The sequence below is a fragment of the Oreochromis aureus genome, linkage group 1 (assembly GCF_013358895.1).
Source record: "Oreochromis aureus strain Israel breed Guangdong linkage group 1, ZZ_aureus, whole genome shotgun sequence".
Classification (NCBI taxonomy): domain Eukaryota; kingdom Metazoa; phylum Chordata; class Actinopteri; order Cichliformes; family Cichlidae; genus Oreochromis; species Oreochromis aureus.
In genome coordinates, this window is record NC_052942.1 from 8,006,632 (window position 1) to 8,023,089 (window position 16,458).

The window sequence follows — 16,458 nt, forward strand, 5'->3', positions numbered from 1 at the left end:
CTGCGGAGAGGAAGCTGCCAAGGACTCGCTGCTAGCAGGCTGATTATCTCTGCATACCACGACCTTGTGGGTCACCAAGGGGCCACTAGAATCAGAGAGAGGGACTGCCGATGCACTCTCTCAAGAACTGGAGATATCATTTCCGCTGGGGGAAATGCATACAGGAGCACGTCTGGCCATTGGTGCGCTAGTGCGTCCATGTCCAAGGGTTCATCGTGGTCGATTATGGAGAAGAACATTGGGCAGTGAGTATTTACCCTGGAAGAAAAAAAGATCTATTTGGACCTTGCCAAATAGATCCCAAATCTGAGCCACTATTAAAGGGTGTAACCTCCATTCTCTCATCAGAGGACCCCCCCTGGAGAGAATGTCCGGTCCCAGGTTCAGGTGGCCCGGGACATGGGTGGCTCTTAGAGACAGAAAATGAACACTGCACCATAACAGCAGAGAGCGAGACAGCTTCAACAGGGGAAGAGAGCGTGTTCCTCCCTGCCTGTTTATGTAAGACACCACTGTTGAATTGTCCGTCCTGTCTAAGACATGCTGGCCCTCCAGGACTGGACGGAAATGTTTTAGAGCTAAGAACACTGCTAACAGCTCTAAGTGGTTGATGTGCAGCTCGCGCTGGGCTGCAGACCAGATCCCTCTCATTGATGCACCCTCGCACAGCGCTCCCCAACCTCTTAGGGAAGCATCTGTGGACACCACCTTGCGAAACAACACCCTCCCAATCCGAGAACCCTGATGCAGTAGCCCGGGCTCCCTCCAAGGACGGAGAGCTAGCATGCAAGACACGGTTACCGTCCGCCTCCTCCGGAGGTGACGCGATGCACACAGGCGGTGAGAGAGAGTCCAGCGTTGAAACGCTCTCATTTTTAACAGTCCAAGTGGCACTACGGCGATCATAGATTCCATTATGCCCAACAAACGTAATATCGTCTGGAAACACAGTCTGCGTCCCAGCTGAAACTGAGCGAGGCAGCAATGAAACATGGCCACTCTGTGCTCCGACAAACGTGCATGGCTGGAAAGCGAGCATATTTCCAAACTGAGGAAAGAAATCTGCTGACTCGGGATTAGCGAGCTCTTTTGAAAGTTCACAGAGAACCCCAGTGTCTGAATGTGTGACAGAACCAGTGATAGCTGTGTCTCCACCTGTTCTCTGGAGCAAGCTACGAGAGCCCAGTCGTCTAGGTAGGCTAAGATGCGGATGCCTCTCTCTCTGAGGGGTGCTAGCGCTGCTTCGGCACATTTCGCAAAGGTGCGAGGAGCGAGCGACAGACTGAACGGCAGCACCAGGTATTCGTAGGCTACGCCCTTGAATGCAAACCTCAGAAACTGCCTGTGTTTCGGGTATAGAGCCACATGAAAATAAGCATCTGTTAGATCGATTGTTGCAAACCAGTCTCCCGGGCCAACTGCATTCAAGAGCTGTCTGAGTGTTAGCATCTTGAACATGTACGTTCGTAGATACATGTTCAAGACTCGCAGGTCGAGGATGGGACGAAGCCCTCCCCCTTTTTTCGGAACAACAAAATAACGGCTGTACCAACCTTTGTCTGTCTCCGAAGTGGGGGCCACTTGAATTGCTCTTTTCTGCAATAGCGCCTTTATTTCCTCTCTGAGTATCATAGCCTCCGTGCCAACAGTTGTGTTTATGACTCTCCGGAAACGAGGCGGCTTGACCCGGAACTGCAACTGGTAACCAATGGCAACGGTTTGCAGCACCCACGGAGAGGGGGCGCAAGTGTGCCACTGAGGGAAGTGAGCAGCTGACCTGCAGCACCGTAGGTGGTGCGTTGTCGCCCCCCAGTGTGTCTGCAGGGGAATGCATCACCTGCCTGACCTGGCATATTCTGCCTGCAGGGTGAGCATTTGTGATTGTTTGAGAATAAACAACACTCTTTATTGACTGTAATATTAGAACATGTACATTCATACATCTTGTTGGAGGCACCTTTCCTGGGGCACAACAATGAAAAACAGCGGGAAAACTTGATGTGGTCACCTGAACATTTAACACACCTGAACAGGGAGTTACAACCTGAGGCATTTTGTGTGCAGGGGGTTTGTGCTTGGGAGACAGTGTTAGGAAAGTGCAGCGCCTTCTGGGGCTGACAACCTGAACAGAACTTAAGCGGCACCTCTTGGGCGGCAACAGAGGGGTAAAAGCAGCGTCTCCCTGCCGCTGGACACCTTCTCCACTCGAAATCACAGCTAGGAGGGCTGAGGCTTCTTCCTCCTGGGCGTTGGGTCCCGCCGGGGGCCCGAGGGTGGGCCGACTGGCGTGGAGCTCGGGCTGGAGGATGTGCTCCCTCTGGTGGCACACCCACTGCAGCAGTGGGCGCTGGTCTCCTGCCAGTCGGCAGAGGAGCGGCGGGCCTGTGAGAACTAGCTGCGGGCTTGGGCTTCGCCTGACGTCTGGGGATGATGTCGCACAGAGTCTGCTTCTTCCTCAGATCGAATCTAGCCTGAATGGCTTCAAGTGAATGTCCGATTAACCCAGCCGCACACACTGGTGCGTCCAGATATACAGCTCTGTCCCTATCTGGGACGTCAGAGAGGGTCAGCCACAAGTTACTCTGCGCCACCACTGTTGAAGCCATCCCTCTGCCCAGGTAGAGCGCTGCACAGCGGGATGCACGGAGGATGTAATCTGTGGCGACTCTGATCTCGTTAAGAAGAGGTGTCAGTGGGCTGTCATCAGGAACCAGTGATCCGAGCTCCGCCAGGCACATCGCCTGGTACATCTGGAGCATGGTGACGGAGCTCATGGCGCGAGCAGTGCCGGCCTGAGCACGATAAATCTTCTACAGCTGCGAAGCGGAGAATCTGCAGTGCTTGGATGGCAGAGTTGCGGGGCTGCCGACACCATGGTTATGGGACGAGGCCAGATAAGCAGCCAGAGACAGCTCCATAGGGGGTGGGTTAGCTAAGCCAGCCTCCTCGGCACCGTCCAATTCCATGTACTGTCTATAGCCAGGCACAGTGACGCGGGTAGACAGAGGTTTGTCCCATGATGCTGTTAGCTCGCAGACAAAGTGTGGGAACATGGGAAGGCAGTTTTTGGCTGCTGCGGGCTCCGGTGGGAGGAAAAAACCTGCGAACCGCGATGGCTTCTGAGGTGGCGGAGGAGCGGGCCAGTCCACCTGCAGCTTCTCAGCAGCACAGCGAAACAGGGAGGAAAGAGAGGTGTCATCGTGGCCGACCGGCGCTGCAGCAGCGGCACATTGGGCCGACAATGAGCTCTCCTGCTCATCCTCCGACAAACCATGGATATCCAGGCCGACGTCCAGCACGTCATTGTCTTCCTGGGGAGTGCTGGCGGGCTTCAACCCAGGCTTAAAGCCTGTCAGCGCTCCTGCATGGTTCCGGCTCGTCATCGGCTAACCCATCAACATACTCCATGTGGTCAGCCCAGCTAATTGCGGAGACATCGACCAGATAATCCTCATCTTCGGATTCGGATGAAGCCGGGGCTCCAGCCAAGCGTCCCAGCACTTTTTCCACAAACATCACCCGTCTTTCCAGCGTCGAGTGCCGGAGCTGGCGACAAAATGCACAGGCTTCGGGCTCCGTCAACACTCTCCTAGCGTGGACGATCCCCATGCAGACATGGCAGGCATCGTGCTGGTCGCTGTCGCATCCCTGACGACAGGGGCAAACAGAAGTTTTCTGCTTTGCTCGATTCGGTTTGGAGTCCATTCCAAAATGCAAAGCAAAATGCTGCACAGGAAAACTCGAAATTAGTGCTCCGTGGGCAGCCTACGACCAACTGCGCAGTGGAGGCTAACACCAACAGGGGCAGTTAAACTAAGTTCAAGTTGGCAGACGACTGACCTAACTAGCAGCAGCTAGCTAGCCCAACTCAGCAGAGGTGTTCTCAGTGAGGTGAAGAGTGTAATGACAGCGCCTATATGTGCAGGCGGGGCTGTGCATGTTTCATCACACGTCATCTGCCTTAAAGGCGTGAATAAAGGTTTCTTCAGCCAGGACACGCGAGGGCGTGATATCCCATACTTATGTGTTGTACCGAATTAATCGACTGAAAGGGAACAATGAATGATGATATTCTTTACTTATGGTACGTAGTACTTAGAGCACGACGGATTTATCGGCAGGCAGATATTATCAGCTGCTATTAGCAATATGCTGATTCAGCATCAATATCTATAATTGCCTATAAATGTAATATAAAAAAACTATTGATGAGATAGGAGAAACACCCTTCAACAATCTTATGAGTGTTGATGTTGCATAATTTGTCCACCAGAGGGCACACTGCAATTTCCCCCATGTTTAAACACCCTGCAGTTATTATTTAAACGTGGCTTCAATTAATATATATGTAACTACACATAAAAAGTTATAGTTTGTGTCCAAAAGAAAAAAGAATTTTGGCCTATCTTTGTTAGCCTCTACTAGTCTTTTTCTTACCACTTATTTTACACACAGTTCTACACACAGCATTGTTCCAAATGACACTTGTATGGGAAACCGAGTCAGAGTGAGATATTACTGTCTTTGGTGTTCTGGTGATGGTGATGGAGCACAATATCTAACACAGTGTCACACAAGTGGAAAATCTCCCGTAAGTGTTGTGATAAAGACCAGTGATGTGATCACTCAGAACAAATTTCCAAACCTCTAAGGCAGAGGTGTGAAATAGCCAGCCTGCTGGACAGAACTAGCCCCTGGATGGTTTTGGAGAGTCTGAATATTTCACAGAATGAGGGCCTAATGGATTTTCTTTTAGCTGTATTTTTGTATTGTGTTGCAAGTCATTAGTGTCCTACTAAGCTGTTAATGTAATCAAAGCCAGAGATGTGTCCATTGAGGACTCTGAATTAGATAATGATTCAGAGACATTACCTATGTCCTACCATACCACACTGAAGTTAGATTTTTAACCATCCAACTTTGTAGACTGTGTGGAAGTGGAAGAACATAGATGTGTTGAAATTGCACTTAGTTCTTTCGAGGCATAGCGACTCATCTTATATAGGTTGTTATAGGTGCAGTGGTTTTATTGGCGTGTGTGGTGCTGTCACTTGGTGTTCACTCCCTTTGTGGTAGAGTATCACTTCCTGTTCCTGCTCAAACACAGTGGTGTTTCTGAGTAGCTTTTCTGCTTAGCAATTTAATTTAAATCTTTTGATACATCCCTTTTTCATAGTATAATCTTAACGTGCTTCATCTGAATCACCCTTTCTGTGTGCTCACTACCTAATTTATAGCCAAAGTATTCACTCACTGTCTCTTTACTGTTTCGCTAGCTTAGCTTAGCTCGTAGCCGACTCGTTAGCACCATGGCTACTTCACCTGTCCCTCCTGCACTTTCCTGCTCATTGTGTCAGATGTTTAGTTACTCCTCGGCCTCCTGTAGCAGTAATGATACCTGTAACAAATGTAGCATATTTGCAGCTCTGGAGGCCAGGATTACTGAATTGGAGACTCGGCTTTGCACCCTTCATTCACCCGTAGCTAGCCAGGCCCCTGTAGCTGGTGCAGCCGAAGATAGCGCAGGCCCCGCTGGCTGTTCCCCGGCAGACCCCAAGCAGCTGGGGAAAGAGGGCGGCTGGGTGACGGTGAGGAGGAAGCATAGTCTTAAACAGAAGCCCCAGGTACACCACCAACCTGTTCATGTGTCTCAACCGTTTTCCCCACTCGGTGACACACCCGTCGGGGTCAAACTCTGGTAATTGGTGATTCTGTTCTCAGACATGTGAAGCTAGAGACACCGGCAACCATAGTCAATTGTCTTCCAGGGGCCAGAGCAGGCGACATTGAATGAAAATTTAAAACTGCTGGCTAAGGGTAAACGTAAATACAGTAAGATCATAATTCACGCCAGCAGTAATGACACCCGGTTACGCCAATCGGAGGTCACTAAAATCAATATTGAATCGGTGTGTAACTTTGCCAAAACAATGTCGGACTCTGTAGTTTTCTCTGGTCCCTCCCCAATCAGACCAGGAGTGACATGTTTAGCCGCATGTTCTCCTTAAATTGCTGGCTGTCTGAGTGGTGTCCCAGAAACGATGTGGGCTTCATAGATAATTGGCAAACCTTCTGGAGGAAACCTGGTCTTGTTAGGAGAGACGGCGTCCATCCCACTTTGGATGGAGCAGCTCTCATTTCTAGAAATATGGACCAATTTATTAAACCCCCAAAATATGACTATCCAGAGTTGGGACCAGGAAGCAGAGTTGCAGTCTTACACGCCTCTCTGCAGCTTCTCTTCTCCTGCTACCCCCAAAACCCATCTCCATTGAGACTGTGTCAGCTCCCAAACAGACAAAAACAAACTAAAACCAGCAATAAACAACTTAAACATAAAAATCACAAAGAAAGAACAATACAGTATCCACATCTGAACCAAAGAGTAAAACAGTGAAATGTGGATTATTAAATATTAGGTCTCTCTCCTCCAAGTCTCTGTTAGTACATGACTTAATAATTGATCAACAAATCGATTTACTCTGCCTTACAGAAACCTGGTTGCAGCAGGATGAGTATGTTAGTTTAAATGAATCAACACCCGGAGTCATTCTAACTACCAGAAATCTCGAAGCACAGGCCGAGGCGGTGTGGCAGCAATTTTTCACACCAGTCTATTAATTAACGAAAGACCAAGACAGACTTTTAATTCATTTGAAAGCCTGATGCTTAGCCTTGTCCAACCCAGCTGTAAAACTCAGAAACCAGTCTTACTTGTTATTATCTATCGTCCACCTGGGCCTTACACAGAGTTTCTCTCTGATTTCTCAGACTTTTATCTGATTTAGTGCTCAGCTCAGATAAAATAATTATTGTGGGTGATTTTAACATCCATGTAGATGCTAAAATGACAGCCTCAACATCGCATTTAATCTGTTATTAGACTCAATTGGCTTCTCTCAAAATGTAAAAGAACCCACCCACCACTTTAATCACACTCTAGATCTTGTTTTAACATATGGCATAGAAACTGAACATTTAACAGTGTTTCCTGAAAACCCTCTCCTGTCTGATCATTTCCTGATAACATTCACATTTACAATAATTGATTACACAGCAGTGGAGAGTAGACTTTATCAAAGTAGATGTCTTTCTGAAAGTGCTGTAACTAAGTTTAAGAATATAATCCACCCACTGTTATCATCTTCAATGCCCTGTACCAACATAGAGCAGAGCAGCTACCTGAATGCTACTCCAACAGAGGTCGTTTATCTTGTTAATAATTTTACCTCCTCACTACGTACGACTCTGGATACTGTAGCTCCTGTGAAAACTAAGGTCTCAAATCCAAAGTCCCTGACTCCGTGGTATAATTCTCAAACACGTAGCCTAAAGCAGATAACTCGTAAGCTGGAGAGGAAATGGCGTGTCACAAATTTAGAGGATCATCATTTAGCCTGGAGAAATAGTTTGCTGCTTTATAAGAAAGCCCTCCGCAAAGCCAGAACATCTTACTATTCGTCACTGATTGAAGAAAATAAGAACAACCCCAGGTTTCTCTTCAGCACTGTAGCCAGGCTGACAAAAAGTCAGAGCTCTACTGAGCCAACAATCCCTTTAACGTTAACTAGTAATGACTTCATGAACTTCTTCACAAATAAAATTTTTATCATTAGAGAAAAAATTACCAATAATCATACCACAGATGTAATATTATCTACAGCTACTTTTAGTGCCATTGATGTTAAGCTAGACTCTTTTTCTCCAATTGATCTTTCTGAGTTAACTTCAATAATTAATTCCTCCAAACCATCAACGTGTCTTTTAGACCCCATTCCTACAAAACTGCTCAAAGAAGTCCTGCCATTAATTAATTCTTCAATCTTAAATATGATCAACCTATCTCTAATAATCGGCTATGTACCACAGGCCTTCAAGGTGGCTGTAGTTAAACCTTTACTTAAAAAGCCATCTCTAGACCCAACTGTCTTAGCTAATTATAGGCCAATCTCCAACCTTCCTTTCATATCAAAAATCCTTGAAAGAGTAGTTGTCAAACAGCTAACAGATCATCTGCAGAGGAATGGCTTATTTGAAGAGTTTCAGTCAGGTTTCAGAGCTCATCACAGCACAGAAACAGCTTTAGTGAAGGTTACAAATGATCTTCTTATGGCCTCTGACAGTGGACTCATCTCTTTGCTTGTCCTGCTAGACCTTAGTGCTGCGTTTGATACTGTTGATCATAATATCCTATTAGAGCGATTAGAACATGCTGTAGGTATTACAGGTAATGTGCTGCAGTGGTTTGTATCATATCTATCTAATAGACTCCAATTTGTTCAAGTAAATGGAGAGTCCTCTTCACACACTAAGGTCAATTATGGTGTTCCACAGGATTCAGTGCTAGGACCAATTCTATTTACATTATACATGCTTCCCCTAGGCAGCATCATTAGAAGACATAGCATAAATTTTCACTGCTATGCAGATGACACGCAGCTCTATCTATCCATGAAGCCAGGTAACACACACCAATTAGTTAAACTGCAGGAATGTCTTAAAGACATAGAGACCTGGATGGCCACTAACTTTCTGCTCCTTAATTCAGATAAAACTGAGGTTATTGTACTTGGCCCTGAAAATCTTAGAAATATGGTATCTAACCAGATTCTTACTCTGGATGGCATTATCTTGGCCTCCAGTAATGCTGTGAGGAACCTTGGAGTCATTTTTGACCAGGACATGTCCTTCAATGCACATATTAAACAAATATGTAAGACTGCTTTCTTCCATTTGCGCAACATCTCTAAAATTAGAAATATCCTGTCTCAGATCTCCAAAATCTGAGACTCATCCAAGTGACTTCTTCAGTCTCAGAGACTGAAGAAGTCACTTGGATGAGTGACGAAATGTTTCTCCCACAAAACGCTACGTCCAGATGAACAGATTCAACTTTTGGAGATTTACTTTCCTGGATGATTGAGAATGCATCAAGACATCCTGTCTCAGAGTGACGCTGAAAAACTAGTTCATGCATTTGTTACTTCCAGGCTACTGTAATTCTTTATTATCAGGATGTCCTAAAAACTCACTGAAAAGCCTTCAGCTGATCCAAAATGCTGCAGCAAGGGTACTGACAGGAAAGAGAGAGCATATTTCTCCTGTTTTGGCTTCCCTTCATTGGCTTCCTGTTAAATCCAGAATTGAATTCAAAATCCTGCTCCTCACATACAAGGTCTTAAATAATCAGGCCCCATCTTATCTTAATGACCTTGTAGTACCATATCACCCTATTAGAGCACCCCCGCTCTCGCTCTGCAGGCCTACTTGCTGTCCCTAGAGTATTTAAAAGTAGAATGGGAGGGAGAGCCTTCAGTTTTCAGGCCCCTCTTCTGTGGAACCAGCTTCCAGTTTGGATTCGGGAGACAGACACTATCTCTACTTTCAAGATTAGGCTTAAAACTTTCCTTTTTGCTAAAGCATATAGTTAGGGCTGGACCAGGTGACTCTGAATCCTCCCTTAGTTATGCTGCAATAGACGTAGGCTGCCGGGGATTCCCATGATGCATTGAGTTTTTCCTTTCCAGTCACCTTTCTCACTCACTATGTGTTAATAGACCTCTCTGCATCGAGTCATATCTGTTATTAATCTCTGTCTCTCTTCCACAGCATGTCTTTCATCCTGTTTTCCTTCTTTCACCCCAACCGGTCGCAGCAGATGGCCGCCCCTCCCTGAGCCTGGTTCTGCCGGAGGTTTCTTCCTGTTTAAAGGGAGTTTTCCTTCCCACTGTCGCCAAAGTGCTTGCTCATAGGGGTCATAGGATTGTTGGGTTTTTCTCTGTATTTATTATTGTGCTATCTACTGTACAATATAAAGCGCCTTGAGGCGACTTTTGTTGTGATTTGGCGCTATATAAATAAAATTGAATTGAATTGAATTGAAATTGAATTGAATTATTGGTGTGCCCCCCTGGAGTTCAGATAGCAACGTTTATAGCCCATAAATTAAAGGCACGCAAATGGAACTTCGACCATACAAGCGAAATGCCCCCTACAGAGTAACAGAACACCCAGATCCCCTAAATGTAAGGGTCAGCAGTTTATGATGTTCTTTTTCAGATTTTGCTTAGGCTTTCTCTTCCCCACCTCTAATCTGGACACAAGCTGTTGCAAGCAAAAGTCATTTTGAAGGTTTCAGCAAAGTAAGACCATTTATTTTAGGAAATAAATAGAAATCTATGCAAATAAATCTAAAAATTCCTTTAGTTATTACACGTGACTTAATATATGGAGATCTATGACTATGATTTTTATGCATGTGTGGATTGGATGGGTCGTTACCAACATCTCATGAGAACTTCATGTCAGTAGCACCTTTAGAAATATATTTACTTTGAAAATTGGTGTCGTATTCAATACTTAGTTTATCTGCTGTATCTTCTCCTGACTAAAGCAGTAACTCTCCAAAAGTAAAGACTCTAAAGGGTCAAAACATTGCTGGTGGAGACATTACAGTATGTCTCCTCTGAAAATGTTCTTAGTATTATCAGTGCACTAATCACAACAGGGTCCTCTCTCAGGAATGCTGCAGCCACGGTTGGCTGCCACTTCTGCCGTTTAGGTCCATCATTTAATCTTGTTTACATTTAATAAACATGATGGGAGTAAGTTTGACTTTATGGCTATCCACGTACAGAGAACAGATCCTGGGCTGATACTGAGCAGCACAATAAAAACACTTAAATGGTGCTTGTTGTTAGTTAGTTGAAAGAATTGCAGTTCTGAAAAGGATTAAGTGGAATGCGGGCCCAGATGAGATTTTGATGCATTTTGATCCTTATTGGCCCTAAGATGACCCACAGAGGATAACAGTATGACTTGTTTTCTGCTCTTGTTTTCAGTGGGGATCCTCAGTCTACCTGTGTTACAAGAAGTCTGTGGCCAAAACCAACACAATAGCGTACAAAGCAGGTAAGCCTTTTTAATCCGATAACTGTCAGTGCACACAGATCCAAATACTGATGTGAACCTCTAAGAGATCAAATGGTATGTTGTCTGTAGGTAGCTTTCTCTTCTGCCAAATTATTTGCATTGTGGGTGAGAAAAATGTGACTAGTCAGAGTGCATTTTGCAATGCATTTAGAAAGTTACCCACTCTCTTATATATGAATAATAAATAGTCGAAGTCCTAACTGTTTATTGCATATCGGTTGTTTCTATTTTCGCTCTAACTGTGTGTTGTTGTAGTGATGTCAAGACAAGCGTCTTCTGCAGAGTGCACTGGCTGCAGGAGGGCACTCTGCTACAGCAATGCTTGCAATTAGGCTTGTTTAAACATGTTGATGCCTCAGAATTGAAGTGAAGTGATAAGCCTCTGCATGCCAACATTATTCCCTGCTAGGGAGTTAGTGGTTAGCATATATTTACATGTAAGGTTGTGATTATGCCACATTAAATACTGTGTCTTCCCCGTTTCAAAAACACTGACATAAGATTTTCTGATAACACTATTGGCTCAGAGTGGCTGGGTTTGGCTCAGTTTCAGACTGGCTGGCTGACGTTTTGTTGTGTTGCGAATATGCAGCAGACTGTGAAGCGATATTATCTAATGCTTTGGATGAGTCAGCTCACAGAAATGATGCTTATTTTCAACATTTCAAGCCAGGAAGGAAATCCACCAAGCAACAAGCTTCAGGTTTAATCCAGATGTGAGCAAAGATAAGTTTGTTCTGCAGTGGATGTTTGGTTTTCATGTAGAAATGACATGTGAAGCAGCACTTTTAGCTGTGGAGCAGAACATTAGTCAGAGTGTCTAATATAGTAGGGTATTTAGCACGGGGAACTGCTAAGGCCCTCCTCCTTTTAGTGTGTTTAGTGTTAAAGTTTCATGATCTAATATATATATTAGACTAACAGAAAAAATGATTGCCTGTATAGTTCTGTGAAACTTTACAGCGTAACTGAGCTTATTAACCATTTTCAGGAAATTATTTGGCTCTTGCGGCACATTTGCTGTTTATTTCAGCATTCTCATCAGCCTCAGCTAAAGGAAAAATTTTAAAATTTTATTTGTTGTAAGAGACTAAAAATGGAGCTAAAACTGAAGAAACTTTGTGTTTATTAGCTTGACACAAACACTTTCCAAAAAAATAAAGTTTAGGTTCTAAAACTAAACATCTAAAAACATAGTTGTTTGGACTTTTTTTTCTAAAATTCAGTGAAAGGAAAAAAGTGAATAAAACCACCAGATTCATACACAACCCCAAGTGTGAAAATGCTTTTCTGTGGCTTTATGAAGTGATTTAGAAGTACTGATTAGCATACTTTGTACCTTTCTTCTAAGCTAGTTGTTTCAGTCTTCCAATCAAACTCTTGGTAAGAAAGTGAAAGATGCATAAAGGTGTATCTCAACAAATATAGAGTTCTTCTACTAAAATGTTGTTGAACTCATCAGTGCAGCTGATAACTGCAGAGCTGAAGGAGATTGAAATATTATCTATTATCACACTGGCTGGCGAGTGCCAGGCAGCCAATGATGTTAGGGGAAAAGGTGTGCCCCCTCCCCAGCTTTGGTCATTAGCACATTGCTGCCCAGGGACTTGCTAACTAACAAGATCATCACCAAGCTGTAGTGAGACTTAGAAAAGTACACCGCAAACCAGAAATGGAAGCGATTTGCCTTCTAACTAAAAGTTTATCTTTACCACTGCAACCATTATGTTTCTAAAGATACAACTTTTTACTTTCAACTTTACCTTCACCGGTTTGTGTCGTACTCGTCACAGTTTCACAACTGTTTAGTAAGTAGTTGGCAAGTGTTTGCAGTTTCACTTACTTGAACTAGCAGAGGTAAGGCCCAATAGTCACCAACTGGTCAAAGTGTCCACACCCCTAATAAGGCATAACTTTAAGTTGTAATAGAATTTGAATAAGTTATAAAAGCTTTTGTTCCTCATACAGTTGTAACAAAGGGGGAAATTGGCTATAGAGGTGAAACATTGTCACCTGGCTGGCTTCAAGTGGTTGTTTTGGGCACTGCAGGAACTTCTGCTTTGGCTTGGTTTTTCAGTACTGAAGATTGCTGCTTGGTATCTGCTTTTTATCAATTCTAATTGTATTTGGAATAGAACAGAACTTTAGTCCCCTCAGGGAAATTATGGTTCCAGCAGCACAACACCAGATCACCTTAAATACAAATTTAAAAAAAAATACCAAGCAGGTACATTTAATTATAAATAGAATATTAAGTATAAAATTAAAAATAATATATCAGCAGCAAGTGGCAAAGTGAAATGATGTCTCTGGGGTTTGTGGATGTCTTTAATGTTGTAATGATTCATTTATAGTGATTAAAAACTACGCTTCATGGTTTGAGTTGCAGATCAGTTGTGGGGTAGTTTGGTTTTTCCCTTTATTTCCTTTAGAAATAAAGGAAATAATTAGCGTATTAGAGTATATTAGAGTATTTTTTTTTTTTTTTACGGGTAAACTGTGTCCAAAGCTCTTTGTGTAACCGCTTAGTTCATATCATCCTTTATCAAGCTGGATGCAGCTCAGAGTTAAGTAAGTGCCAAAGTAAAATCAGTACTTCATTGTTCTTCATTTGTGTCCACTGACAGTGACTAATTGTCTGAATATGTGATTACGTAGGACTGTTTGCTTATTACAAAGCCAGGCGTTTCTAGTGACACGTTGCCTCGATAAAGTTGTACATTATCTTTGTTATTATAGTACATTGCACTTGTTTACTTTTAAGCTTATTAGAAAGGCAATTTTGCATCCACATTAGCTTGTAATTGTTATTCATAGTGGGCTGTTGCCCTCAGCTGCTCTCTAAATTGAGTTCTCAGTTGTTTGTTTGGGTTTTTTTGTTTCTTTTTTTCCTTCTGTTAGGTTTATTCAGCAGATATCCAGAGGAGGACTATGAGTCATTCCCTCTGCCAGAGTCTGTTCCTCTCTTCTGCCTTCCCATGGGGGCCACAATTGAGTGCTGGCCAGCTAACACCAAATACTCCCTCCCTGTTTTTTCCACCTTTGTCCTCACCGGAGCCTCTGGAGAGAAGGTGAGATGAATTAATGAATATTTGGCCACACTACTTTATTTCTCACTCATCCAGGTGACTAACAAGCTTCTCTGGCAACAGCATTGGATCTGAGAGCCTCCCACTGACTGTTAGACCTCATCAACAGACTTCAACTGCCATCTGTACAGCTGACACGACCACAGAGTCATGCACTGTAGTAGGGCACGAGAAAACCACATTGTGCTGCATGCCAGAAGTAAAAATAGGTCAGGCATGTTGCCAAAACCTTATAAACTCATATGTAGTGCTTTGTATTTTAAGGCAGGAACTTTGAATTAAAATACAACAATAAAACAACTCTTCCCCCCCCCAAAAAAAGTCTACCAGCTCACTAGAAGAGTAAATGCCTGAACACTACCGTAAGGACAAGGTTGTTCCTTTTGTAGTCTTTTTATGGAGCTATTTTTTTTGCTTCCCAGGGCACAACAATGCAGACTCTGTTTCTCTTAATGAGCCGCTCTCTCACACATATGCACATCACACCAGTAACACGATATGTTTAGTATCCCAGTCATGCATTTTCCCATATAAATCATATCACACTTTCAGAGGCATTATTAACTTCAATTCCAGTTATATAAAGGCTAAAATATAGTGTTGTGCAGTGTAAACATTGTTCACGTGCGTGATATAAACTTATTTTGATCCACCAATATGTACAGTCAAAGGAGTTTGCAAAGAAAAGCGTCTGGACTTCTTTGAGTTGCTTGAAGACGTTTCACCTCTCATCCGAGAAGCTTCTTCAGTTCTAAGGTCAAATGGCCGAGAGTCCCAGATTTAAACCCAGTGGGAGTATCCCCCCTAGGAGGGACAAAGGACCCCCTGGTGATCCTCTAATCACATGCGCCAAGGTGTGAAAGTGGGTGTGGGACCTAATCAGCCAGGGTTTCGGGTGAGCTCATTGTGAAACCTGGCCCCACCCTATCATGTGATTTCCTGAGGTCAGATGGCCCAGGATGTGAGTGGGCGTTAAGGCGTCTGGGGAGGGAACTCAAAACTGGATTATAGATGGCAGACAGTTGGTGTCGTAAACCACCGCCTCTGTTCAAAGATGGTCGCTCACAGTGGACATAGATGGCCTCTTTCACTCCTCTTTCAAACCATCTGTCCTCTCTGTCCAATATGTGAACATTGGCATCCTCGAAAGAGTGACCTTTATCCTTAAGATGCAGGTGGACTGCTGAGTCTTGTCCTGTGGAGGTGGCTCTTCTATGTTGTGCCATGCGCTTGTGAAGTGGCTGTTTGGTCTCTCCAATGTAGAGGTCCGGGCATTCCTCACTGCACTGTACAGCATACACCACGTTGTTCAGTCTGTGTTTTGGAGTTTTGTCTTTCGGGTGAACCAGTTTGTGTCTGAGTGTGTTGCTGGGTCTGAAGTACACTGGGATGTCATGCTTGGAGAAAACTCTCCTGAGTTTCTCTGATACACCGCTACATAGGGGATGACAACGTTGTTGCGTCTGTCTTTCTTATCCTCCCTCGCTGGTGTCTGATCTTCTTTTCTGTGCCTTTTGCTGACTTTATGAACGCCCAGTTAGGATAACCACATGTTTTCAGTGCTTCCTTTACATGTGTGTGTTCCTTCTTTTTCCTTCAGGCTTAGAGGAACAAGTTCTGCCCGGTGGTGTAGGGTCCTAATTACTCCAAGTTTGTGTTCCAGAGGGTGATGGGAGTCAAAGAGGAGGTACTGGTCCGTGTGTGTGGGCTTCCGGTAAACTTCAATGTTGAGGTTGCCATTCTCTTCAATGTGCTGGCAGCGCAGTCCAGGAAAGGCAAACAGTTGTGTCCTTAGTGTCTTCCTGGTGAACTTGATCAAGTTCACCAGGGAAGACACTAAGGACAACAGTTGTCCTTCCGGTAAACTTCAATGTTGAGGTTGCCATTCTCTTCAATGTGCACAGCGCAGTCCAGGAAAGGCAAACAGTCTTTTTATGGTTGCCCAACTTTGCTTTTTTCTATCTTGAATTCTTTATTAAAGAAGAAAGGGTAAATTTATGCAAACAAACCCGGCAGAGGTTCACTGACACATCAGCAGAGGAGCACAATTCCAGTTTCAAACAGACACACAGGCACATCCTTGGTTTCCAAATCTGAACACAAGCTCTGGCCTGCTGTGCTGATCTCTGGGTTTGGAAAGGCGTCCAGTTGTGGTTAGTGTCATATTGACACATATTAGTGAATTATGTGGTAAAACAATCACGATTGAAAACAAATAACATCCAAAGGGTTTGCTTTGTTTGCTCTGCTGAACAAGGTCAGTTAGGGGTCAGCAGCAGCTGGCAGTGCCAAACCCTTCTCGGTCTGCTGCTGCTGAGTCAAGTTTCTGTGTGTGTGTGTTTGGAAGGTTGGTGAGGACAGTGTGGGTGCTGCCTTGTCATTTACTAGCCAAGGTCAGAGGAAGACCCAGCTGGACTCTGGCAGTCTGCAGACTCCA

General features: G+C 44.3%; 1 protein-coding gene across 4 annotated transcripts in view; it reads left to right on the plus strand.

Annotated features, from left to right (window-relative positions):
* Positions 1-16,458, plus strand: part of LOC116313494 (C-myc promoter-binding protein-like) — a 182,559-nt gene that overhangs the window by 85,423 nt on the left and 80,678 nt on the right. For all 4 annotated transcript variants that reach the window (XM_039602407.1, XM_039602313.1, XM_039602363.1 and 1 more), the window contains 2 exons: positions 10,842-10,911; positions 13,834-14,003. In XM_039602407.1, coding sequence (XP_039458341.1) covers positions 10,842-10,911; positions 13,834-14,003 — 240 coding nt within the window. The remainder of the gene's footprint in view (positions 1-10,841; positions 10,912-13,833; positions 14,004-16,458) is intronic.